This window comes from Miniopterus schreibersii, assembly GCF_964146895.1.
Source record: "Miniopterus schreibersii genome assembly, chromosome: 3".
In the NCBI taxonomy this organism is placed as follows: Eukaryota; Metazoa; Chordata; class Mammalia; order Chiroptera; family Miniopteridae; genus Miniopterus; species Miniopterus schreibersii.
The window spans coordinates 28,503,534-28,528,887 of NC_138103.1; the positions used below are offsets into that span (position 1 = coordinate 28,503,534).

At 44.9% G+C, this 25,354-nt stretch overlaps 1 protein-coding gene across 3 annotated transcripts in view; it reads right to left on the reverse strand.

The window, feature by feature from the left end:
- Positions 1-4,522: 4,522 nt before the first annotated feature.
- HIP1 (huntingtin interacting protein 1) overlaps positions 4,523-25,354 on the reverse strand; it is a 136,852-nt gene continuing 116,020 nt past the window's right edge. The window contains exons 15-32 of one of the 3 annotated variants that reach the window (XM_081133480.1): positions 24,835-24,923; positions 24,323-24,439; positions 23,285-23,386; positions 22,878-23,021; positions 22,330-22,465; positions 20,630-20,716; positions 20,332-20,439; positions 20,112-20,248; positions 16,255-16,365; positions 15,387-15,445; positions 15,018-15,210; positions 13,640-13,740; positions 13,262-13,367; positions 12,418-12,541; positions 11,898-11,959; positions 9,641-9,749; positions 8,829-8,908; positions 4,523-8,466 (exon numbers count right to left, since the gene is read on the reverse strand). In XM_081133480.1, the coding sequence (XP_080989606.1) occupies positions 8,856-8,908; positions 9,641-9,749; positions 11,898-11,959; positions 12,418-12,541; positions 13,262-13,367; positions 13,640-13,740; positions 15,018-15,210; positions 15,387-15,445; positions 16,255-16,365; positions 20,112-20,248; positions 20,332-20,439; positions 20,630-20,716; positions 22,330-22,465; positions 22,878-23,021; positions 23,285-23,386; positions 24,323-24,439; positions 24,835-24,923 (1,838 nt within the window). In that variant the 3' untranslated portion in view covers positions 4,523-8,466; positions 8,829-8,855. Of the gene's footprint in view, positions 8,467-8,828; positions 8,909-9,640; positions 9,750-11,897; positions 11,960-12,417; positions 12,542-13,261; positions 13,368-13,639; positions 13,741-14,889; positions 14,984-15,017; positions 15,211-15,386; positions 15,446-16,254; positions 16,366-20,111; positions 20,249-20,331; positions 20,440-20,629; positions 20,717-22,329; positions 22,466-22,877; positions 23,022-23,284; positions 23,387-24,322; positions 24,440-24,834; positions 24,924-25,354 lie in introns of all 3 variants that reach the window. The other 2 variants (XM_081133481.1, XM_081133482.1) reach the window with 2 other exon arrangements.

The following is a 25,354-nucleotide window of genomic DNA, read 5'->3' on the forward strand; positions in this document are numbered from 1 at the left end:
TCTCAGGCCTGGGAATAGGTCAGTCCAGTAAAACAGTTTTATCGCATTTCAGTAGGTAGTGTTGCAGGTGGGCTCCCACCAAAGTCAGGCTTTCTATATGGTGTGAGCGATCAGGCATTTAATAAGAAGCACTTCTATGGAAACAAAAGAAAAACAAAGGCTAATGGTTAGAACAAACTATAAATTCAGTTTTTGAGTTCAGAGGGCAGTCAAGAAGATTTCTAGATGTTATACAGATGGAGTGAAGACAGGCAGTGGCAATTTGACAGATTTGCCTCGTTTTCAGTGCAAATGTCTCTGTTGATATCATCAGGTGGATCTGGTAAACTTTCCGATTGGCCCCTCAGAAAGGCAAGAAGGTTGTCCATACATGAGCTCTTTCTTAAGATGATTTCTCTGAAGTTTATATCAAGCCGTCCAGCTTCAATTTATTTATTTATTTATTTATTTATTTATTTATTTATTTATTTATTTTATTTATTATTTTGTTTAAAATATTACAGATGTCCCTTTTTCTCCCCAATGACCCATTCCACTCCGTCCCACCTCCCTCCCCAGTCCCTTTGGGGAAAGGGCAGTTTTAGTTTTTAGTGACTATTGGAAATATTAGTTTGGAGAGTTGTAGCCAGATATTGGAGGAAACAAGAAGAATTCAGGATCCGACCCGGTTTCCAGGTGGATAATAAAACCTTAAAGATGATGAAGAGGACTAGAATTCGATATCCACAAGGTTGTACTATAATTTTCCATGAAAACATATCTTTCTCTCCAGTCCCTGAGAGGTTTGAAGGGAGGGAGGGTGAAAAGATCAGATGTAACTTTGGGAATGATTACTCTAGCTGCAAAATGAGGATGGCTTGGCAGAGGGTAGGGCTGGGTTAGGTGTCAGATTTAGGAGGCACCCTGGCCAGTGCGGCTCAGTTAGCTGGAGTGTCGTCCTGTGCACCAAAAGGCCGTGGGTTTGATTCCCAGTCAGGGCACATACTCAGGTTGTGGGTTCGATCCCAGGTTGGGGTGCATGTGGAAGGCAACTGGTCGATGTTTCTCTCTCACATCGATTTCCCTCTCTCTCTTTCTCTCCCATCCCCTCTCTCTAAAAATCAGTGAATGTGTCCTCGGATTAAAAAAAAAAAAAAAAAGATTTAGGAGGCCACTGAGACTTTAGATGAGAGGTGATAGCTGGTGTCATATCACACCCCTGCTTAAAATCCCGAGCATAAAGCCCCAAATCCTTCAAGTGGAATTTAAGGCCTTCTACAATTTGGCTCTTAAATTGATGACCTGTAACTGATAGGGGCTTCTGTCATTCTTCAGTGTGCCAAACTCTCACTGCTGTTAGCTTTGCCTAGAGTATATTCTTCTACTCACTTCCCCCTGCCAACTTTTACTTATTCCTCAGGTTTCAGTCTAAATGTCACCTCTTCATGGAAGCCTCCCTTGACCTCCTTGAATTACTAGTTCCCTCACTGTGGCCTCCCTTTCTCGCATCCTTTGGGTCATGCCTTGCACTTGTTCAGTGTCAGTGGCCCCACCGGACTGCAAGCTCTAGAAGAGTGGGTTTGTCCCTGGCATCGTATCCCTTGTGCCTTGAACATAGTAAACATTGAGTAAGAATTTGTGGGAAGAATGAATGGATTCGCATCTCAAGGAATTTGCTCCAGTATACCTCTCATTTGTGGCAGACTTCAATTCCTACCTCCTCTGACTTTTTAGCTTGAAGCATTCTTACATCTTTCTCCTTAAAAAACATTTCCCTTGATGCCACTGCTTTTGAAGTTATTGCCTGATTTCTCCCTTTCCTTTGAATACTGACTGCTAGATTTCTTGAATGTGTCTGTCTTCCTTCCAAGCTTGGAGGATCCTTAAAGAAGGGACCATATCTGGCTTGTTTTTCTCTTTCCTACAGTCTGTTGCATACAGTAAGAACTCAGCAATGTTTACAAATTGGCATGATTCAAGAGGACATACCTGTTGCAATGTTAGTCATTTTAAACAATGTAGGAATTGAATAAAATTTAATTTTCAAATTGATTTTGAATGTTGGCCCTGTAGGAACAAAACATATTTAATTAGGAGACATGGAAAGTTCAGTAGAGATTTTGAAGGACAGTCCAGGATGCTTCCAAGGACTTTGGTATTTAACTTAGAAACTTAACACTTTCTCTAGAAACTGCACTGCTGTGCTGTTTTGGCTCACAAAGGGACCGTGGGGCACATGGATTGAGGAAGAAGGGTTACAGAGCCTGTGTGCCCCGTAAAATGGCTGTTGCAGACTTAATGAACTGTGAGGGGTGAAAGGCAATGTTAAAAGGGAACTGAGAGGGAGTGTGAAAGCTCTTGTAGGGTGACAAAAATGTGTCAGCCTGCAAAAAGTGTTTTCAGTTGGCCAGCCTGACTAGTAAACACAGGGATGTGAGGATGAACGGTGACCTGTCCTTCTACCTAAGACCCATCAATGGCTTGCGACTCTCTGTGGAACAAAATGAAAACGTCTTAGCCTCACTGCATTTCCCATTGACTCCGGCTCCACTCTCATCTGTTCTCTGCACTGCAACTGTCTTTTCAAAATGCAAATATGACTTGATACCCCTTTGCCTAAAGCCCACCAACCACTTTCCACATCTGCATAATCTGCTCCTGCCTCTTTGTCTGGACTCACCTTGTACCACTCTGTTTGGGCTCCAGCTATAGTGGCCGTTCAGTCCCTTTAGTGTCCCATCACACAGCCTAGTCAACACCCCTGCATACTCTGAATCTTAGTCTGTATCTTAAAGCTTTTCTCTAATCCCTCCTCATATGCTCAGAGCACTCTACTGTGTTCCTTTCTTGCACTTAACTCCAGTCATAGTTATGCACTTGTTTTTTTGATTATTCTAATTGTTTCCTTCAATAGCCTATAAACTCAAAAAGCATGGAACCACGTTGATTTTTGCTCTGCACTGTGTTCCCAGTGCCTGACAGACACCTGAAAACAAATAGTTTGAATATGTGAGTGCAACTTTTGAGGACAGGGAAAGGAAAGCCTTCATCTTTGAAAATTTCAGTGCCTGCACAATGGATGCATAAAATGTGTGTATAACTAAGAATGCATTGTAAAGAGAGCATTCATTCACTCCAAAATGTTTAAAGCCTATACTGTACCTTGGGGTAATGTGTTAGAGATCGAGGACAACCATGGTGAGGATTAAAACTCACTGGCTTTAAATCACAGCGGTACATAGTATGCTTCGGCTATATGCCCCTGGCCTAGATTTCATCTAGGCTATCCTCCCACTTGCCCATTTCAACCCTTTGCTCCTTTTTACTTTGGCAGGGCCATCCCTAGACCCCAAACAAATTTGGCCCCATCGATAAACCCTAACTACTTCCCCCAACCCCTTTTCTTGGCATATATCATTCTGGTGGCCTGATTCCTTATTATAGCCAGTGACCAGATAGCCAGGCTGCCTTCCTAGAACTGGGGAGCAAGCCACAGGAAGACCACTCAGTCATGAGTACCAGAGCCTTTGGGGCATCCGGTCAAGGCCATGTGCAGGTGGAGGGGGGTGTCAAGGACTAGAGTGCATCTAAAAGGGGAGAAAGGCTCTGCCTGGATGGCACTGCTGGCCCAGGCCAGACCCATGCCCCAGACACTTCAAAGCACGTGTGTGCTCAAGGCAGTCCTCTGCCTGGCTTTCTGGACTCTCAGAGTCACACTTAATCTGCAAGAGAGCTGTGACAAAGAAGTGACCAGTCTATCAGTGGTGCTTCAAATAGAGCAGGCTCACCTTTGCCTTCTGCCAAAGGGAGAAAAGCCCAACCATAGACAAATGTTCCCCATCTTCTGTTTTTATCCAGATCACCTTCCCCACTGGGTGGTTTCAACACAATTTCCTTCTTTTTCCAGGTTCTTTGACCTCCTTATACTCTAAAGCTTCTGATTACTTGCTTCATTCTCTGCTTACTTGATGTGTCATTTGGGCAATTATCCTGCTTACCAACGCCAGCTTTCCCCATCTCGCTCCCTCCATGTAGGTACCCTTGGTTTAACACACTGGCAAGCATGGGGTCGCAGACAGAATCCTGCCAGAGAAAGGCCACCATGCAACCAGCCCCATTCTGTCAGCTCCCTCTGAAAATCCTCTGGTAGCTGACTGGCAGCTTCTGTCCCTGAACAGAATTCATCTCACCCAATGTTAAGGCAGCAGTTTACTTTTGCACCTTAAAGGTGAAGGGAGTATCCACAGCCTAAGACGCCAGATTTTATGCAGAGAACTGGCCTTCTAGATAAATTATAGGACTGACCACTTTGATCTTTCTCAGGGACAGGAGAGTGTACAGGAGACAGAACATGTTTAAGGGCTGAAAACTAGAGTTTTTCTACAACAGCAAAGGAAATGCAATAGGTCTTCTATGCTTCAGAAAATGTGTTTTGAACGTATTCCCAGAGATGCAGAGCTTATATGGATTCAGTGAACCCCAGGATATACATGGAGGCTTTTCACTGGGGCCCCAGACCTCAAAACCACTGTTTGGTCAGTTATCACCGCTACTCTCTGTTGCCAGGTTAAAATATTTATTTGAAAAATTGAAAACACAGATGCAATGTATTATACAAAGAAAGGTCTTAATACCATAATAAAAGTATTGTTGGAAGGGAACAAAAGCCAGTGGCTACCTGCCCTGGGAAGGTAGGCACTCTGTGAAAAATGAAATTCATTATAGGAACTATTCTAATGGAAAATTAGGGAAAAGGTTAAAAACAGAAAAGTAAAACAAACCCAACCCCATCCCTGCAAACCTTAGTGTGAAAGTTATTATAAGTTTGAGACAATGGTGTTGTCACCAAGATTTACCTGAACCCCCTCGGTTTGTCCCTATGAATAATCAGCTTAATTTAGGGCCTTCAAACCTGAGGTAGTTGAGGGTCACCTGAAAGACATGTCTGGAAATTATCTACTCTCAGAATCGGACCCGACGACACCTAACCAATTGTTTCACGTTGCTTTGGCTCCTGGGGTGCAAGGCTGGGCCACCACTGTGGGTTGCTGATCCTGGATTTGGTCTGGACCTGGGAGACGATGGACGCTCGCCAGGTGGCCGTGGTGGTGTCCGGCAGGCCTGTGGCGGTCTGTGCTACAGGCAGCGCGGTCTCTGGAGGACCGAGAACGGCAGAGAGCAAAGCCGATTTGGTTGGAAGGCCAATGGCAGGATCAAAGGCTTTTGTTGGCAGGAGGGATTTCCAGAGACTTGGAAAGGTGGTAGAAGGTAGCAAGAACTTTACAGTTATTAAAGACCAGGTTAAGTGGAACCAGAGGACCCCTCTAGACCAGTGATTTTCAACCTTTTTCATGGTATATAAACTACTAAAATTCTGCAGCACACCAAAAATATAATTTTTGCCTGACAAAAAATAGGTAGGGCCCTTGATTTACCAAAAAATTAATTACCTACTTTTTGCTCCAAAGTGACTTTTATAAAAATTAGGTGCCTATACTTGTATATAAGGATTTCTGGTACCAAGAATTAACCAATCAGATGCAACCTTATTATGTGATGTGACCAATACATGACCTATATATTTATGGTTCAAGATATGGCATTCACACCGGATGATTATTGTCGTGTTAGCTCTTGTCATTTTTTAATTTGACGATCTAAGGGAAAAGAGGTCAGTGCCCCTGACTAAATAGTCAGGTATTGCATGTTTCAAAAATTCTTGGGGCACACTGGTTGAAAATCGCTGTTCTACACCAAGGATCTGGTAAGAAGTGAGCACTTCCTGGGTGCAGTCTCAGAACCAGCTCTTTAGTGAGGCCAAAGCATATCAACCTAACCGAACAACATGCACTTGTGACCCCCGTGGTAATTGGTGTCTGATTCAGCAGCTCAGACATTTCCCAAAAAGGATGCCCTGGACAATGTTTGGTTCTTCCAGCCACAGGGCTGGGAACTCATATTTAGGTGGAATCCTAGGGATCAATCTCAATTATAGTCCAATTTAAACTCCTTGCTCAGATATAAAATAACCCCACAAGTAGGTCTTTTCTATTTTTCCTTCTTATGTCTGTGTCCTTATTCTGGAGGTATTAGAGCACCATATTACAAAATTAAATAACAGATGCGGCTGCATTTCAACCTCTTGTCTGTCCTAAGCCATTACTGTGCCGCTGTCATGACCCATTTACACTGACATATGAGACTCCAGTCACTAATGCTCAGTGACTAATTTAAAAGGCTGCGAGGTTCATTTTTAGCCTTAGGATATGATTTCCATTTTTTATCAAGGCATTTCACACCAAGTACCAAACACTCATTTTTAGAAGATAGGCCAATTTGATTTTGGGTAGAGAACGGACTAGCTTCTAATTTGAGCAAGGATGAAAATAATTATCTGACAGGTATTGCCTCATGTGAGACTGATTGAGCCTGTGCTCCTGTTTAAGTGCTTTCTTAATGGTTTTCTTACAGGCTAAACCCATGAAGGTTTTAAAAATTACTGTGGCACCCTGGCTAGTGTGGTTTAGTTGGTTGGAGCACTGTCCCATACACCAAAAGGTTGCAGGTTCGATTCCTGGTCCGGGCATGTACAAGAGATGGCCAATAGATTTCTCTCTCTCTCTTTCTCCCTCCCATCCTCCTCCCCCCCCCCCCCCCATAATCAATAAGCATAGTCCTTGGGTGAGGACTGAAAAGAAAAAATTACTGTGGCTTCTTTTTAGAGAGTGTTTTTCAAAGAGTCCTAATCTGGTCCAATATACCAGATTTCCCCCCCTACTGGTGATTTGGAGCACAACTGTTTGGGCCAGACTCTGGAAATGAGGACTGGCCACCTTTGGAAATATTGGGCCACACTAAGAATACACTGATTGGCTTGTCACAAGTGGGCCAGGGATGCCACACACCACTCCTTCTGAGCCTTGGATGGAAAAACACCGAGCACAAAGAAGCATTAAACAAGAGCATGCTCAAGTTCTACTGCTGAGCCCTCTTTGGCCCAGTGTGGAGATCGCACATCTGAGTCTCATAATCTGAGCTAGAGGGAGATAGTTCTTGAGTGCCCTACACAGAGATGGAGGCTGGGGGTGGATTAGGAAGGGGGGGAATTGATTCACAGTGATCAAACAGGAGTCTCACAACCTGTCACGTAGCCACACTTACAATGTTCCTCTGGGACAGGTCCTGGGAAGTGCTTGTTGGCTACTACCTATGAGTTGCTATGGACAAGGAAGACACTGTCCAAGACTGAAAGGCCACTTAAATGATGGGGTCCATCTGGATGTGGAGAAGTGCTGTCTGGCTGCCCATCTCTACGAGGCTATTAATGTGCCTTCATCCTGTCCACAGGGCAGCAAGGGCCTAGGACATGTGTCTGGAAGGGGTCAGAGCCAGTGGTCCCCTTTTTGTTTTTCCTGCCCCGGATGCTTTGAGGAATCTTGCTGCTTCATGATCCAAGCCGGTGACAGATCAGGACGGTATCGTGGCCTTGTCTCCGATTCTTGAAGACTGGTGTATGGGGCAGTAATACAAGCCTTGCTATAGTCACACCTGAAATCCTGATTGCTCCAAGCGTCTTTTTGTAGGCTGCTGCTGCTTCATGGAGGTTAGTAATAAATATTAAAGGTATCAAACCAAGCACAGGATTCTTTCCTACTGGGAGCAAGTGTGCCTGATTTTCTGGGTCTGTCAATTAGGTAGAATATGGAACTATCTTCTTCAGATTTAAGAGGATACCAAGGCAGGCAGACATTGGAGAAAGGAATTGAAAACCCCTCACAAGCTCCCTCTTAGGGCCCTGCCTGGGTCTGAAGGGAGGTGCCAAGGAAAACTCATCCTGGGGCCGAGGTGTGGCTATTCTCACAAGCTCCATTCGAGCACGTTATAGGATTTTCAGCCTGGTCACAAGGAGTTCCCAAGAAAGGTGTCTCCTGAAGACCTGGGCCTTGTGCACCCCTCCTTTCCCTCTCTCTATGGCCCTCTCACCTATGGAGGTGGGCAGGGGCTTTCAGCAGGGCTGCAGCTTTAGAAAGGAAAGGTTCTCCCTCCACTTCTGCCTTTGGAGGAAAGCTGTGGCTCAGCAGCTCCACCTGAGCCTGGGGAGTGGCCTTAGTTGACCCACACTCAGCAGGGCCCTTAGTATGGAGGCTGATGGGGAGCACCAAGGTAAAGCCTGAGCAGCACCATCGCTGTTGACTGCTGTGGTCAGGAGCTCCTAGGAGCTCAGAGCTTCAGAGCTGTTCCTTTGGGAGAGTTGGCTATATGAGTGAAACTTGAAAAAAGAAAACCCAAAAACCCAACCAACCACCATAAGAAGCAGTGGGAATCCATGGAACTGCCAAAAGAGAGGGAGCATCGCCTTGGCATTCTCAGCCAGGACACTCCTGCTGTTCTTCTGACTCTGTGCACAGACTCAGGGTAGTGTCCTGGTTTGGAATCCACCAGCCCACTGATGCTCACAAGTTTGTGCAAGTGATGAAACTGAAAAGACTGAGAAGAAAACAGAAGAGAAAATGCATAAGATCTTCCCTCTCTAGGCTCTCAGCCACAACAACTACAGCCCTTTGGACAAGGACACCGATTGTTTGGGGCTAAAACAGCAGGCAGGACTGGGAGGGAGGTCCTCTCTGTGGGGGTGACCCTATTCCCCATCCCCTCTGGACACCAGGGAGGTGGGGAAAGAACACAGATCACGGGTTCCAACACAAAGGGTGTCACTGTGGAGGAGTCTTTGGAAGGCCATGCAAGTCCTCAGCACTAGACAATGGGAGTGGTGTGGCTGCCACTGCGACTCCAAGGGTTTAGTCTGTGGCTGGGGAATGACACACAAATAAACGACAACAAAGATTTACACTGTGACGTGTGGGGCATCGGGGGCTCTATTCCTTTTCCGTTACCACTTCTTGCAGTGCAGGTGGAGATGCTTCTGTTCCTAAAAGACAGTAACAACCATTCATATTTCATAGCCCTTCATGCACGCATTCGGTTAACCAAAACTCCCACCACGCTGGGCTGTAAAATCCATTATCATCATAACCACCCTGTCCCTAAGTGAAGTGTCCAGGAATGACTGGCATACACCAGAGCCAGCCAAGTCCAACGAGAATCAGCAATGTTGGTTGTGATCAAGTTGGCCACTTTGGACATGTGGAAAAGCAGCACTTACAGAGTCTGAGCAATGAAGAGTCTCTGGGCTGGTGGGCCAGACATTACTCAGTCCCTGTCATTTCTAGTTCCTGACCCTTTCTATCTTTTGGCCATTGCTGCCCATCGGTGGCTCTAGATAGAATCTTGTAATTGACCTGCCCTGTCTGCTGGTTCTTCACTGGTCACTATTCATTCATTCACTATTCAACTCTAGGCTGGCCAGAGACTAAACTCCTGGGGGTAGACGAGGCTACTGGGCCTGGAAGGGAATGGCGGTGAGTCACCACTCCACCAGTCAACATTAAGGTCTTGAAAGGTGATAACAAAAGCTTCTAATTCACAATTTATCTGTGTTGGGCTTATAGGTTGTTTACAACTGAAAACATGCTCTGTGAGTATAGAGAAGGAGGGAGCCACTGACCAATGGGTTCCTTGTTCTGCGATGGTCGAGGGGAAAGCCCTCGTCACACAGCACCCCCCTCACTGCGGGCCAGTGCGGGTCCTCAGAGAGGCTTACCTTCTTCCCAGCCCTCAGCAACACCAGCAAGCTCGTAGTGCTTTTTTCGAAGCTCTCCCAGTTTTTGACGCTCTTTCTGCAGTTCATTTTCTAGCTCCAGCACCCTAACCTGTAGGGAAAGTAGAATTTTCTTTTGAGCAGTGATCTGAGAACTGTCTTATTTTGACTTAATTCCTTTTCTCTGTGATCCAGTTTTCTTCTATATTATTCCATAGCTTACCCAGTTCTCAGTTCCAACCTCATCTCTGTTCTAATTTCTCACCCTCTCATTCATCCACCTATCTTCTCACCAGGACCCTCTACTAGAAATAAATGATGCTTAACAGTCCAAATGCCTGACTGGGAGTAGGGCTTATCTTAAGTTCCTCTGATAAGTCACTAAAAACAACTCTAATGTTTGGTGTATCTGTATGTTGTGTTCCAATCTAGAGGTAACCCTTCAATCCCAGCATCCTGGAAGTTCAGGCAGGAACCCAATATGATGATTCTGGCATCTCTGAGGAGTTAGTGCAACTTCGGGTTATTGTACAGGTACAATCTCACTAAAGGAGAGGTTGGTTCTTGGCTGTCCCTACTTATTAATTTTAGTTATTTTATTGATTGATTCAGGGTATATTTGCTGAGCACCCATCATGTAACCCAGGACCTGTTGTAGGTGCTGGAAACATAGTGGTGCACATACAGATCAGCTCCCTGCTTATCTAGTAGGAGGAAGAGACAAACTAACAAACAAGAAAAGGCCAGATCATAAAGAAAAGGACACAAGGTCACAAGGACACAATACTAAGGGTGGTCAGAAAAGGCTGCTCTCAGGACGTAACTCTGGAGCTGGAGCCTAAATGACCATAAGAGATCAGCTATTCAGAGAACTGGGGAACAATATTCCAGGTAGAGGAAGTGGATTCTAAGGCAGGAATGAGCTTGAGGTGTTGGGAGAACAGAAAGAATCCTGTGTAGTTGACATGTGAGAGCGGAAGAGGGTCAAGAGATGAGGTTGGAGAAAGAGGCAAGGATCGTTTCACCCAGGTGCACAGGCCAGGGTTAGAAATTTGATATTATTCTAAGTACAAAGAGAAACCATTAGAAGATTTAAAGCAGTGAAGTAACATGCTGCCCCTTGTTTTTAAAATACATAGAGAATGAGCGAACTGTAGAGGGGCAAAAGCGGAAATAACTAGACTTTAAACTTTTTATCATGGGAAATGCAAAACATATACAGAAGGATGGAGACTGGTACAGTGAATCCCATCACGTGCCTTTTACCTAGTGCCACCATCTATCAACTCACGGCCCAACTTGTTTCAGCAATACTCTTCTTTGTTCTCTCTCCCGCCACCTCCCCGGCCCACCATGGGATTACTTTGAAACACAGAATCATGTACATCATAATTAAGTTGCTTTTGCGGTAGCTTAGGAGAGAGACAATGGTGGCTTAGACTAGGTTAGGGAGATGGAAAATAGTGGGAAGATTAATTAAGGCTATTATTTGCAGATTTTTAATGCATAAGACTTGCTGGTGGATTGGATGTAGAGGGTGAGGGAGAAAGAGGAACCAGGATGACTCCTAGGTTTGGGGCTCAGCACCCTGGTGGGTGGTGGTGATGCCATTTACTGAGATGGAGAAAACCAAGGAAGAAATACATTTGGGTAAGAGGGAAGCCAAGAGACCTGTTTTGGATATTAAATTAGAGATGCTTATTGAGCATCAAATGGAGGTATCAGGTCAGCAGTTGGACAAATACAGAGCTCAAGGGAAAGATCTTGGCTGGGGAGGAGAACATGGTATTTATCAGCATAAAGATGGTATTTAAAGTCAAGAGGGACTAGTTGAAGCCACTAAACAAGAGTGTAGATAGAGCAGACTCGGGCTCGAGCTCAGTTTTTCCAGTATTTACACAGAAATTTGGCCACATGATGTTTCGTGAAGAAACTCAGAGACCCATCCATAGATTTTAACAGTTTTAATCTGCACTTTACCCCAGGACTAATGACCAGTAATTCTAGCCCAAGGATGTCAGGTTGGGACACAAGTCCAAGACTAGTGAATAAGAGTTAACATTTTGATCTTTACTAATCACCTCTCTCCATCTCCACTGTTTCTTCCAGCATCATTTACATTCATTCTTAGGCTAAAAGGTACATTTGAGTTCATTTCCTCCCAAGTCTCTCGCTCACTGTCTTCTCACCATTGGAATAATATTTGGGGTCAATGTCATAAGCAATAGAGACTGATTAGACTTAGAGATGGGGTTCCTACCTGGGAATCCATCTCCTGGCGTTTGATCTGGGTCAGCGTCATGCTTGAGAAGTCCATGTTGTCTGCAAGGATGGAAATGAGAAGTTCTTGTCAAATAATACCCCTGGCTGATTCTCGCTGGAGAGGTGGCTGATGCCAATGCTTTGCTGAAATGCTTGGTTGGCCACTTACCAACATGTGTGCATATTGTAAGGGATGGAGAGAAAGGAAGATGCAGTGACAGGGTAACCAGGATCAGATCCCCTACTCCTCTACCCCCAAGACAACCAGGCCTATAGAGGCATTTCTTTGAATTCAGAAAAATGGCTAAATGAAAAATCTACTTAAAGGTGGGTCACTATAGGATATAAACAGCATGCTTATGTGGTGTCCCTTCATATGAGAAAATAAGTATTTATACAAAAGATGAAAAGTAAGAGAGAATTTGGACACAGAGCTGTGGGAAATTGGGATCATGGAGCAGAATGGAAAGAACAGCTAAATTGGCTGGCTAAAAACCATATTGCTTCTGAAAGGCTACCTGTTTCCTCAATCTGTGATTTGCCAGAAATGGTTGAGGCCACGACCGCGGCGGTGGCCTGGTTCACCCCGCGAGAGGCCTGCTGCAGCTGGGCCAGGTTTGCGCTGTCCTTATCAGCTTTCACCTGCCAGGACCAAGCAAATTTAGGGTCACACAACATAGAGCGACAGCAAGGACTGAGTCAAACAGTTGGACGGATGGTTCTTGATAAATATATGTGATCCACTGTGGTTACCAATCAACTTCTCAAAAATTTTTGTCTGTGGGGTTAACTCCTGGCATATCTTTAATATAAAAGGCGATTCCTCGCTTATTTGCTTGGTTGCATCAAACTTTAGCTGTATCAGGTATTTGGATGAAGTGCTCCAGTTGTGAAAGCCAATTTGGGATAACAATAAATAAGGACGATTAAAGAACACTTCTCGGGGTACTATAAACTCACAGAGGGGTTTTGGTCACAAAGTCTGCATGAGGATTAGTTGGGGCAATGGCTCAAATTTGGAGACCCTGAGTGGCAGACACTGGTTGTGGAAGCTCTGGGCCAAGCGGAGTAAGCACCTGCTTTGACTCATTCCTTATTTGAATGCTCCTGGAATGCTGTGATTGCTTATCAGAGGTCGGCACAGTTGGGACCCTCAAAGGTCACTTGTAGCAAAAGTGAGGACAGCCAAGCACATGTGGTGAGCTGGGTAGAGGGGCTTCTTACTGACAGATGAAAGGCTTTTAGAAGGAGGGGTAGGGGACCCTGGATAAATAATTTGTTTTTGGAGTCAACTCCATAGTCCAAGTATCTCTAACCTAGCCAGGCCTTATAGTGTCCCAGGGAGTCTAATACGGGTCCTACCTTGGATGCAGCCACAAGCTGGGCTGTGCTAGCAGCGATTTCATGGGAACACACCATTAGCTCCTCGAACTTCCCTTTGCCTTGTACCATCAGATCAGCTGCATCCCTGACAGTCAGGAAAGAACATGGATTATGTCACTGTTGCAACCCCTTATGATCCCACCTCTAGACCACCCCTATCACTCCATCAGCCAGGGAGCCCAGCCTGCCTGTGCTGCCCCAGGAGATCCAGGCTCCCTTTTAAACTTTAGTCCTATTGACTTTCTTATCAACAGTGTATTTCTAAGGGGGATATTTTTTCTCTCCTTAGTTATTCTCTGGGGTGGATCAATGGAATGAGGGTGAGGGTGAAGATCCTTAGGACCAAAAGACACTTACACCATGACAGTGGCTCCCCAACCCACAGCTTTGGAGGCTGAGATGAGTCCTTCTGTCCATCGAGAATTCTTGTCATAAAACTCTTTAGGGGATGCTGTGCCCTAGGGAAGTGAGAAATAATAATAGCTACCTTTTATTGAGTGCCTACTATGTGTCAGGTATATATATATGACCTCATATAAATTTTCACAGCCACTCTGAGAGGCAAACGTTATTATTGCCATTTTATAGATCAGAAAAGTAAGGTTCTGAGAGGCAAAAATAATTTTCCTAAGGTCATGCAGGAAATAAATGGAAGCAAATCCTAGGCTCTTCTGACTCCAAAATTCACAGAAATTCTATTATATTTCCACATTGTTTGTATATATATATGTGTGTGTATATACACATACATATACATACATACATACATATATATTATATATTTATGAATAACAATTTCAGGAGTCTAACTGATCTCCTTGATTTGCCAAAAGAAGAGAGTATACAGTGAATAATTTTAAAAAACTATTTCTACTTGGATTATAAAAATGTACTTATGCTTTGGAAGTGTCTGATAGTCTGAGAATCTGCAGATACTCCCTGCTCAGTCCCTCTTTCTAAAACATCACCTCTCAGACTGATAAAAAGCACCACCAAAGCAGATACGGCTTCGTTCTTTATATGATTGCTTTCAGGCTCATAAACCCTCCCTGGACCTTTGTCTCCTGGGTTGCTGCTACTTCGGAGACGTGAGGAAAAACAAGATGGCAATAATGCCAGCAAAGGAGTGGGAAAATCAAAGTGACGATGTCAACATGAGCCTGAGGCAGAGTGTGAATCACAGCGAGCTGTCTGCTGCTGGAAAGAGACACGGCAAAGCCCACTGTGAAAAGTCAGCACCAGGCTCGGTCTTCAAATGTGCCTCGTTTTCAAAAGCTCTCACTTCCTCCTCCAAGGGCGCAGATTTGCCACGCGCACTGGGTTTCCACAGCAGGCTACAACGACGACTGCCTGGGCGAATGAGCCTGCAGCCGGGAGCTGCGGCTGGCTGCTCTCTGGGGACTTAGCAGTGTTCCAGCTTCTTCCCATGACATCTGCTAACGTCCAGAGGGGTGGCAGCTGTGCCCGCAGATGGACACGCAGGGTGAGACGGCAACACACATAGATTTCACTGAATATGGACGAGTGTATCTTACAGACTTAGCCTCTCAGTGAGCTGGTAATTTGTAACTAATGTCTGTTCTCCCTGTTTACAGGCCCTCGCTTACCCGGCCACTCTCCACTATCTCTCTCTGGAGGTCCTTTGAGGCCACAATCAGGACCTGAATAGTTTGCATTAGGCTGGTACACGAACCAAGAATCCTGAAAAAAAAAAAAAAGGGTGAGGGATACAGACCTGAGACCAACACCAATGAAGCAAACTGTTTTCTTTTTCATTCCTAAACACAGGCAAACTTGGAATGGGAAATGAGGCAGGGAATGCTCTGTGGGTGAAGCCCCAGAGGAAGGGCAGGTGAGTGAGGAGACTTGATCGTGGATCTTTTTCATATGAAAGAGCTAAGTGAGGATTCTTGGGGGCTTCTTTTCCCCTGTAGTGCAAAAGTGATACTCTCATCATCATTAATACTGTTATTGACAATTACATAGACTCAGCCTTTCCCTGTGGTGGCCAATGTTCTACTTTAATTAATATAAGCCAATTAGTATAAGTCTTGCCTAAGACTGATCCTGATCACCTACATATCTCCATGCTGTTCAGACTGACCTTTCATTCACCTCCAATTTGACTCCTGTGTCTCCTGCTCGGGATTTGCTGAGCATCTCCTGTTAAAAAGAAGTAGGGTTTCTTAACACATCACGGGTACCGAGAACCCAATGGTGTCCCACTATACTTTGGGTCCAATATCCAAATCTAGAAGATCCCATCCATATCCTTGCAAGAATCAGGAAAAGAATCTAGACTATCTGGACTTCTGATCAACTTAGTGGGTGGCAGCTACAGCAGGCTGGCTCTACTGTCAGTGTCTTGACATTCTGGCACCCAGGCTGGTGTGCACAGAACTCCAAGGGCTATGGCACAATGTCAGTAGGGGCAGCCGCTACTAGGTCCTAGAAGTAGGTACTCACACCAAGGTGGGTGGCCTAGGTCTTTCACCAAAGGAGCAATATGTGACCTTTCCAATGGCGCCCACTTGGCTTTTCCCTGAGAAGTGTTATCATTGATTTACTGAGTGCCTAGCACTGAGAGAGATGTGCATTATCTCATTTAACTTTTACAACATCTCTCTGAGGTAGTGCTTTTATTATGGACATCATATAGAAATGAAATTGGAATCTTAGTGAGGTCAATGTAACTTATCAGAACGCATACAGTTATTAGTAAGTGGTCAATCAATCTAGAACTTGAATGCAGGATGGCCCGTTACCAAAGTATGTGATCCTAGAGGAAACTGCTCACCTTCTCTTGGTGAGGAGGTTTTCTATCCCTTAGAGATCCTGGTGAATTCGGGTTTTGGTTTATTTTTTTAGGGAGCCTTTGTAGCATTAATGAACAACTGAGATACATCTAATAGGAAATGTTGCCAAAGGGTAGTTGCAGGAGCATCACTTTAGATCTTCAGACACTTCCATACCTCTATTCTGGCTGTAGCAGTTTCAATGGCAGCTGAAGTGGCAGCCATCTCCTTGTCCACCAGGTCTCCTAGTTCCTCCTGTTTGATGTCCAGGCCTCTCGGCAGGAGCTCCTGTGAACAGATCACCAAGGGCTGATATGATCCTCTGACCTCCTCTCTTTTCTCCTGTGGCAGATGTGTAATCCTCACAATGGCAGAAGGTAGGAGGGCCCTACCACATAACACACTTCTGCAAGCCATGAAGGGGCATCCCTGATAGGCCTTGTCTGGAACTCTCTACCAATGTCAACTCTGGAACCCCCTCTACCTTCACTAAGAACCTATCTCCTTCCAGGAGGCCAACCCTGCTTAACCCTACAAGGCCATTCCATTTACAGCTGCTTGGACCCTAACCCCACAGCTGCATAGTGTTGATTGTATTTGCTGCTTGGGATGTGTTTTAAAAATCTCTTCAAATGTAGATAACGTCTTCCAACCAGCCAGCCCCTTATTTAACTTTGCTCCCACAGCAATCATATGAGGCAGTTACTACTCCTGCTGTACAGATGGGAAGCCAAGGCTCAGAGAGATAGAATGTTTTGACCATAGTTACACTACTAAGAAACGGGGAACCAGGGATTGGAACTCAGGTCTGATGGCCCATGATTTTTAAAAATGTTATGTATTATAAATACAAGTGTATAAAATAGATACAGATTGTTTAAAGAATAAGAACAATGACCCATGTTAACCCAACTTAAGGAATAGCTTAAGAAACAGTATTAGTACCTTTAAAATCTCCTTTGTATCCTGCCCTGATTCCATCTCCCTTCCTCTCTACTCCTCACACCAAAGTAGACACAGAATTCAGGAGAATGCTTACAATGTCTTTTTTTTTTTTTTTTTTAAACTCTATAAGAATGTATCCTTAAACAATACAATGTTAAATTTACATGTTTTGGTCTTTTTTTTTTTTTAATATATCTTTATTGATTTCAGAGAAAGGAAAGGAGAGGGAGAGAAAGAGATAGAAACATCAATGATGAAAGAGTCATTGATCGAGCCTGCAACCTGGGCATGTTCCCTGACCGGGAATAGAACCCCGATCGCCTGGATCCCAGGTTGACGCTCAACCGCAGAGCCGTCCGTGCCTGGCCAGGCTGCATGTTTTGGTCTTTATTAAAAGAAATCATTCCTTATTAAAAGGAATTTTCTTTTTTTTAAATTCTTTTTAAAATTTTTTAATCTTTATTGTTGAGAGTATTACAGATGTCCCCCATATTGTATATATTTTCTATGACTTGCTTCTTCACTCAGAATTCTATGTGTGAGATTCATCCTATAGCCTAGTAATTCGATTCTTAGGTATATAAACTCTAGAGAAACTCTTGCACCCATGCATTAGAAGATGTGTATAAGAATGATCATAGTGACACATTCATAATAGCCTCAAACTGGAAATAACCCAGATGTCCATCAACGAGAAGAGAGATAGAAATTAAGCAATATTCACACAAGGGAGCACAATAGAGCATGAAAATGAATATATCTGCATGGATGAATCTCACACAGAATGCTGGAAAAAGCAAGTTGTAGAAGAAAAGTCTTTAACACACAGAATTAACAATGTGTTACTGGGGGTGGAGAGTGCATAGTCTTTCTATTTATCTTCTTCTGGGATTCTGATTAAACATTATATACATAACCTCTACATTCCAGCTTATAAAACCTGTGCCATATTCTATGCAGTTCCTTCCGTTCTGTCATCCAGTTCACTAATTCTTTCTTCAGCTTTGTTTTAACCAGATGTTGAGTCTGTATATGTTAAAGTTATTACTTTCATTGATTATATTTTTCATTTTAGAAATTCGGTGGTTCTTTTTCAAATATGTCTGGTTACATTTGAAACTATCTTATTCCTTTGTCTCACTTTTAATACCTTTTAAAAAGTCCTTAACATGTCAAACAGTATTGCAAACTTATATTCCTTGGGACTTTATCTATGAAACTTCTTTGAGGTTTAGAATCAAAGTCTATTTCTTCAAAGAAAACTGGGATCTGCTTCTGCCAGGTACCTGGGCCCCTAATAGCCTGAATACTTTTAAGCTTAATTTTCCATTTGGGGTTTTTTAAGCCCCACAGGTAGTATATTTGAAACTGAATCTAAGGAAAGGTGCCCTATAGTTAGGAATTCTCTAGGCAGCCATGTTTCCTGTCTTAACTCATCAAGGTTAAGGCAAAATGTTCCCTTTAGGGCAGTACTTTTCCCCTATTCATTTCAGACTTCCTTTTTGGGGAGGAAGGCTCCCCATTCCAATCTCTAATCCTACTTGGACCTAGGTTTTGTTTCTTATTCTCTTCTGTATGTGTGGCCCATTAAAATCCAAATTCTAGGCAACCAGAGATAGACAAACTCTGGCTCTGGTATTCTTTTGGTTTCTTATTTTGAGGATCTACTTAGTTTTTAGCCAGTTCAGATTCAACTAAAAAAAAAAAAGCAAACTTTTTTTTCTTCCAAATTTTATTCAGCATTTTCCATGTCCTGTTCTGGGAAGAGTCTCTACATCTGGTAAGCCCTAGTGCCAGGAAGGAAAAATGCCCATGACCTTTCTATCACACTTTGTTTTCATTAATTTAATTTTTATCTCTTCATGATATCCTATGTACTTTGCATGTAGATGTTGATTTCTTAATTCTGCACTATATGGGGGAGATGGTCCATCTCCAACAAAAGGCTGACTGTGTTAATGCTGCCACACCATTTTAATAATACCAAAATATCACCATGACCATGTCACCCTATTGAAAGAGAGGGTAGCAGTTCACCATTGTCCACAGTCTTCCTTTATCCAGACATTCAAGGTTTGCCACCTCATTGCCCACTTCTGAACCTTCCTCCCCAATCCGATCCATCTTTTTAATCTGGTTTGCTCTCTCTCTGTGCATGTTCAATTAATTAAACATTTTCAGGGTGTTAACCACCTGCCAGATATTATGCCAGGGACCAGGGATACAACATGAAGAAGGTATGGGCTCTACCTCTGAGGACTCACTGGGGAGAAATGGACAGGTAAGCAGGCACGCTGCACTGCTAGCCACCAACTGTAAGGTGAAGGGAGAGTGCAAGAGGGGCCCAGAAGGTGAGTAAGGGCCAGACTCTGAAGGTCCTTGTATGTCACATTACATAATATGATTTCTGTTATCAAACAAGAGGAATCATGATCAGATTTCTGTTTTTGGAAGAGAGCAGAGGAAAGAGAGGCCAGAGGCAGAGAAAGTAATCAAAAGGCTGTTTTAAGAGCTCTAATGAGAGATAACGAGGATCTGAACTCTGGCCTTGATCTTTCTTCCCTTAAATTATCATTAAACATGTTAGGAATTAATTAAATGCTGCCTTATACTGCACTCTTAAAATAGACCTCTATTTCACTTCTCATCAGACTGTATAGAAATGGTTTTATTTTCCTTTCCTCTAGAGACCATGTTTTATTTGTCCCTATATAACTACACCTACCACAATTCCCAGTATGTAAGACACATTCACTGTATCTTTATTGAATGAATAAATATATTGTTATTTCCATTTTAGGTGTTACCTGCCCAACCACATAAAAATCCTTGAAAAGAGAGAATCTATGCTTATTCTTCTTTGGTACTGCCTAGCATAATGAAAGCCATAGAATAGATTCTTAATTAACAACCAATGAATTAAATGTAACTGAATGTTGTTCAGGGAGGTCAGATTTTTCAGCCCTCTCACTTTTTAGAATCAAGTTTAATGTGTAAAAAGAACAGGCTTAAAACATCACTGACTTCCTGGAAAATCACCAGCAGTCACACCCAAGAACAATTTTCCCCAATGATAATGCTGATAATACCTCGCCAATGGCCCTGATCCTGCTGAGGCAGTTCCTCATGGCAGTGCTGTTGACATTCTCAAGGGTTCCTTCTTCCTCCAGGAAAGCCAGATAGATGAGGGTTTCCTTGCCATACTGCTTACAGGCCTCAGTCAGTGCTGGAGATGCAAGGTAACAGAGACTTTTAAAGGCCCTCTGCTCCCCCTGCTTTTCTGAATGGCCCTTCCCCTCCGGTACTCACCATCAGCAGGTTCTGGTAGGGCTCTAAGGCAGGTGGTGCCACCATGAACAATGGTGTCACTGGTCAAGTGGGCAAGGAGGGTCACCGAGTGCAGAAGCCCACTGATACCTGCCAGGAGTTTGAAGGAAAGTTTCTCAGTCTGCTTGAGGGGTATCACTTTCATATATCCTCCCTCCCCACTTCATGAGTTGCACACACTCCTTGCTTGGTGCATAAGAACCCCTGTTTCCACATTCAAGCACTTCTGAGCCCTGCCCAGCTGTAACCAGTGACAGACCTTATCTTTTGCCTTTCTTACCTTCTGGGCAGGCCAGATACTGGCTCCAGCATTTTTCCAGTTGCTCAATACAGCTGGAAACGGACTTGACCGTGGAGAGAAGGTGATCTGTGAGAAGACAGGGCAAAGTCAAAGCCAGAGTTGTAGCTTGCTTCATCCCTGTTAGTTAAGTCACTTGATGGATGAGCCTACCTAGTGAGGGGCCCCAGCCCTACAGGAGCTGCCCTAAAAAGGGGGAAGGGAGGAAAAGCTCACTGGTTACACTGGCACGTGATTCTCTTATTGTAGCTTCAAAAGCCTATCTGGTCTTTAGCCAAGAACCAGGGCTACCACATTGTCAGCCTAGATTCTGGTCTCATTTCTCATCACTGCCCACTGTATCAAATCTAGGCTTTCCTGTTCAGTCTTTCAAGGTCCTTGGACTATCATTAACCTCGAGCCAACCCTTGGCTCCCATTAGGCTAATCTATGCTCGTGCTCTGCACACAACAGTCATAGGCTAATCTATGCTTGTGCTATGCACACAATGGAAGATCCTGTGTGTCTGTGCACAGGTCCGTGGAGGCTGCATCACACAGGAGTTACAGTATGGGCTCTTTGGTCACACGGCCTGGGTGTGGCTCCTGGCTCACCACTGGGCTGTGATCTCTTGCCGCCTGTGCCAGCTTCCTCATCTGAAAACAGGAATAATAGTACTGCCTCTGGCATCACTGTGAGGATTCGCTGCGCCAAGGTATGTAAGGCGCTTAGAATAGTGCCGGGCACACAGAAAGCATTCAGGAAATGTCAGCTGTTCTGATTATTCTACCCCACTTCTCTTCCTCCCCAAGGTTCATGTCTCTCCTCTTCCTTCGAAAGCTAGCTCATAGCCTCTCTTCTCCGAATCTGCCCACAGTGGCCCCAGTTCCTGGCATTCCCTCAACACATTAGGCACTCGGTGTGCTCCTTCGTTTGTAACTGTTGTGTCTCCTTACAGATGGGTCTCTGTTGAATAAGATATAGTGGTCCTGCTGTATACTTCACCACATCAAGACCTTTCTACTTGATAATAAAAATCAGCTGTCAGCTGTTCTTCCCATCTGCCTTGTGCTTCAGTGGAAGCTCTCATTACTTTGCCAACATGTCGTCTCTGCTTGAGAATGAGCTGTAATGAGATCTGCTCATTCCTATGACTTCACAAATCCCATGAGCCCAGGTGCTCTCCCACCTACTGTGCACAGACTCTCTCCTCTCACCCAGAGGGCTTCTCTGACTCAAACCGCATTCTCTCAGGACTCTGGTATGTGCTAAGTGGGCGCCTGTTCACACCTATGACTAGGTGAGGATTTTTATCATTTCTGCCCCTCCACGCTTTGACGCCTCCCTGTGTTGACCTGAGCTCATGAGCAAACCATCCCTTGATTCAGAGCACATTTTTCTCCTTAGACACAGGACTGTCTGCTCCTCCTCCTACTGGCCTTTAGAATTGTTATCAAGGCTCAGCTCCTAGTAGGTATTTCATCAGTGTGATCCATGATGTAAGCAGTATTTATCACAGGTGGGGGCTTTAGAAAATACTGCCTAGGCCCTATGCCAAAGAGCTTACTATTGAACTGATCTTGGGATTGGGGCCCAGGCATCCCCAGGCAATTCTGATGTGCAGCTGGGCTGAGGACCCGAGTTCACTGCCACATGTGATTTAATGCCAACAGGATTGGGCACCTGCAACTGGGGAACAGTACCTGCAGATCCAGCACAGCTGATGAGAGCGGGCTCCTCAAGCTGCCTCAGGGCCTCTTGTATCACCTGCTCCGCAGCCTTCCTTGATTCTGCCAGCAGCATTTTTCGTTGGTCCTTTGCAAGCTGGGACATAGATTCCTAGAAATGGTCCAGGGAGGTGAGAGTCACAGACCCCATAAGAGCCTTTGAGCAGCATCCAGCTGTGACACAGCTGGGATTCCTGACATCTTAGCTCAAGTTGTTGCTTTGTCCAAGGTGTGTACCATAGAGCATAGGAGGCTATGAGGATGGGCTACTGTGACCCATTCTCCAATCTTCAGGAGAGAACGCTAAATGAATCCCCTTTTAATACAAAAAAGCTTTGCTTTCCCTCATCTGTTCTGTGGATGACTCAGAGCATGCTGGCATTGGGGGCTATTCCTACAGATGCCTTCACAATCAGGCTGGAGGCCCCAAACCCCTTTCACAGCCCCCAGCCTTCCTGAATACACCACTGAGGCCCAGGCATGTGAGGTCGAACTCGGTCAGCCTGAGGGTGTCTGCTACTTGCCTGTGTGCTGGACAGTTTGAGCTGGGTGTGTTCCAGCTGTGCCTGAAGAGTCGAGAATTCCTCTTCTCGACGAGCCACAGCATTCACCAAGCTGCCCCGCTCCTTCTCTAGCTCAGCAATCTGGGTCGCCCATTTTTCTTCTGACTGCAATGGCGAACGTGTGGAAAGAGGGAGTTGCTGGGAGGAATTAAACTGTCCCCTCCCCAGAAGTCCAAACCCACCACTAGGCCACAAGGAACAGAGGGTGACATCTCTTTAACCTGCCACTTTCATTCCCCCGAGTACACACTGATCCCAGACGGGATCGGGTTGGCCATATGCTGGATGGTGACAGGGGCGCGGTGACAGAAATATGAAAGCCAGAGGAGGAAAGGATAAGGAAGGCGAATAAAGAAGGTGGCGCTCACCTGGGCGGCTGTTTCCAGGCTGCCTTGGACAATCCGGAGTTCCTGTTTGCTAGCGGCAAGTTCTTGCTTCAAATTCTCTAATACTTCCGTCTGTTCCTGAGTCTAAAAGAGGAGAAAAACAGGAGCACCCTGATCTGGGTGGTGGTTACAAGGGATAAACACATGTAAAAAATCCCTGAGCTACAAATGAGATTTGTGTACTTTTTTGTATGCAAGTTTTACCTCCACCAAAAGGGAGGGGGGGGGAGGTGAGAACTGAGTGTACCAAAATGTTTTCTTCTGAGCAAGTAGAATGTCAAAGGGGTACTTTTAGGGACATTTTCTGAGTGCCATGCTAAAGTCCATAACACCCATTAAAGTAGAATTGGATCTTTAATTCTGGCATCCCAACACTGGTACATTGCTGAATCTTGCCATCTGGAAATGATTCCCCTTCTTTGATTTCTGAGTGTTTTTCAAAGAGCAGGTTGTGACCCGTTAGTAAAATTCAACATTAAAAAAAAAGAAAAAGAAACAAAAAGAAACAGCAAACCAAAATATCCAAATGCATTCACATAGTATGGCTTTGCAAAATTTATTTCCATTAGAGAGATGTATTTTTTACTCTCAGAAAGTGTAAAAGCCACTACTCAAAGTGTAAGGCACTCAGTTTTATCCACCCAAGGTCGCTTACTCTGAACGGACCTGCCTGCCAATCCCCCCCGACTCATGGGTGTTTCTGTGGCTGCACCTCCTTGTAAATGCTCGTTCCTCTCTCTTATCCATGTGATTTTAATTCCAACTCTCCTTAGGACTCGCCCCAGGAAAGCCTTTGCTGATGAATCTCACTCAACTTGGGCCCCTTCATCACTTCTAACCACCTGTGCATCGGTTACCATGATCTATTTTACACAGCCTCTCCTAGCACCCTCGCAGGGCTCCAACCCACAGACCTTGCTGCCCATGGAGCAAAGGAAGACAAGGTTTTTTGATCAAGGCCCACCTCCAACTTGGATGGACCCCTCCCTCATTTCCCACATACGTCTCCCTCCCACTCACCTTCCGCTGGGCCTGCTCACTTATGCGCTGGAAGGAATCCTCTAGCTCTTTTTTCTCTCGTTCCAAATCCACCTGGGCTTGTCTGGCCACAGACACCTGCTTGGTCACCTCTGCATTCTGTAAAGAAAGAACACTGTCTTGAAGTGGCTCATCTCAGGCTTAAAGGACATGTTCCTTCTAGAACTAATGACAGCATTCAGACCGTGCATGCCCTAGAGTTGGACACAGAAATCCCAGAGGGCAGCAAGAAGAAAGGTGTCATCTGCAGATATCAACTCTTAAATATTTAAAGAAATACTAAAGATGGAGGATAATGTAAGTGGGGCTAGCAGCTAAGCTGGAGCTCGAGATATGGGACGTGAGTGAGCCTGAAAAGCTGAGGTTCCCAAGAAATGGTGCTGACCCACTAGAGACTGGTGGGGACACTGGACCTGGAGAAGCCATGAGGCTCAAGCTGCCCTCTCCCCTGGGTGTGGGGCCTGCGCACGGTGAAAGGGCAGTGAGGGTCCTACCTTCCGCAGCAGGTCAGCGTGGTTCTGCACCAGCTCACTGTACTTCTCCTTCAGCTTGCTGTACCGCTGCTCATTGGCCTGGGCTTTCCCTGTGTGGTCAAGGACCAAGGTTTGGAGTCCACCTGGCTAGGACTCTCCACCTGCTTTCCAATAAGCCTGAGTCCCCAGAAGACCCTCCTTTCTTTTCACAAATGCATATACCTCTTCTCCCTCAAAAATCCTACTCAAACTCCTTGGGCAAGTCTTTAAAAAATAATTCACCTGACTCAAATCACCAACTCATGCCTCCTGGGCATTTACACACATGCATTTCCTTTATCAGTGTTTTTGGCTTTGAGTCAAGTTATTTCTTGGGCTCTCTCTCCTTTGGAGATCCACGCTTTCAGGGCAGGCACCCCCGTCACTTCTGCAGTCCCCATCGCTGTGTTCTCAACAGCGCCTCACACAGGTGCTCCGCCTGCTGGATTCTCAGCTGCCCTCTGACTGGTGGCAAGAGGCGGCAGATGCAAGCCTGGGGGGG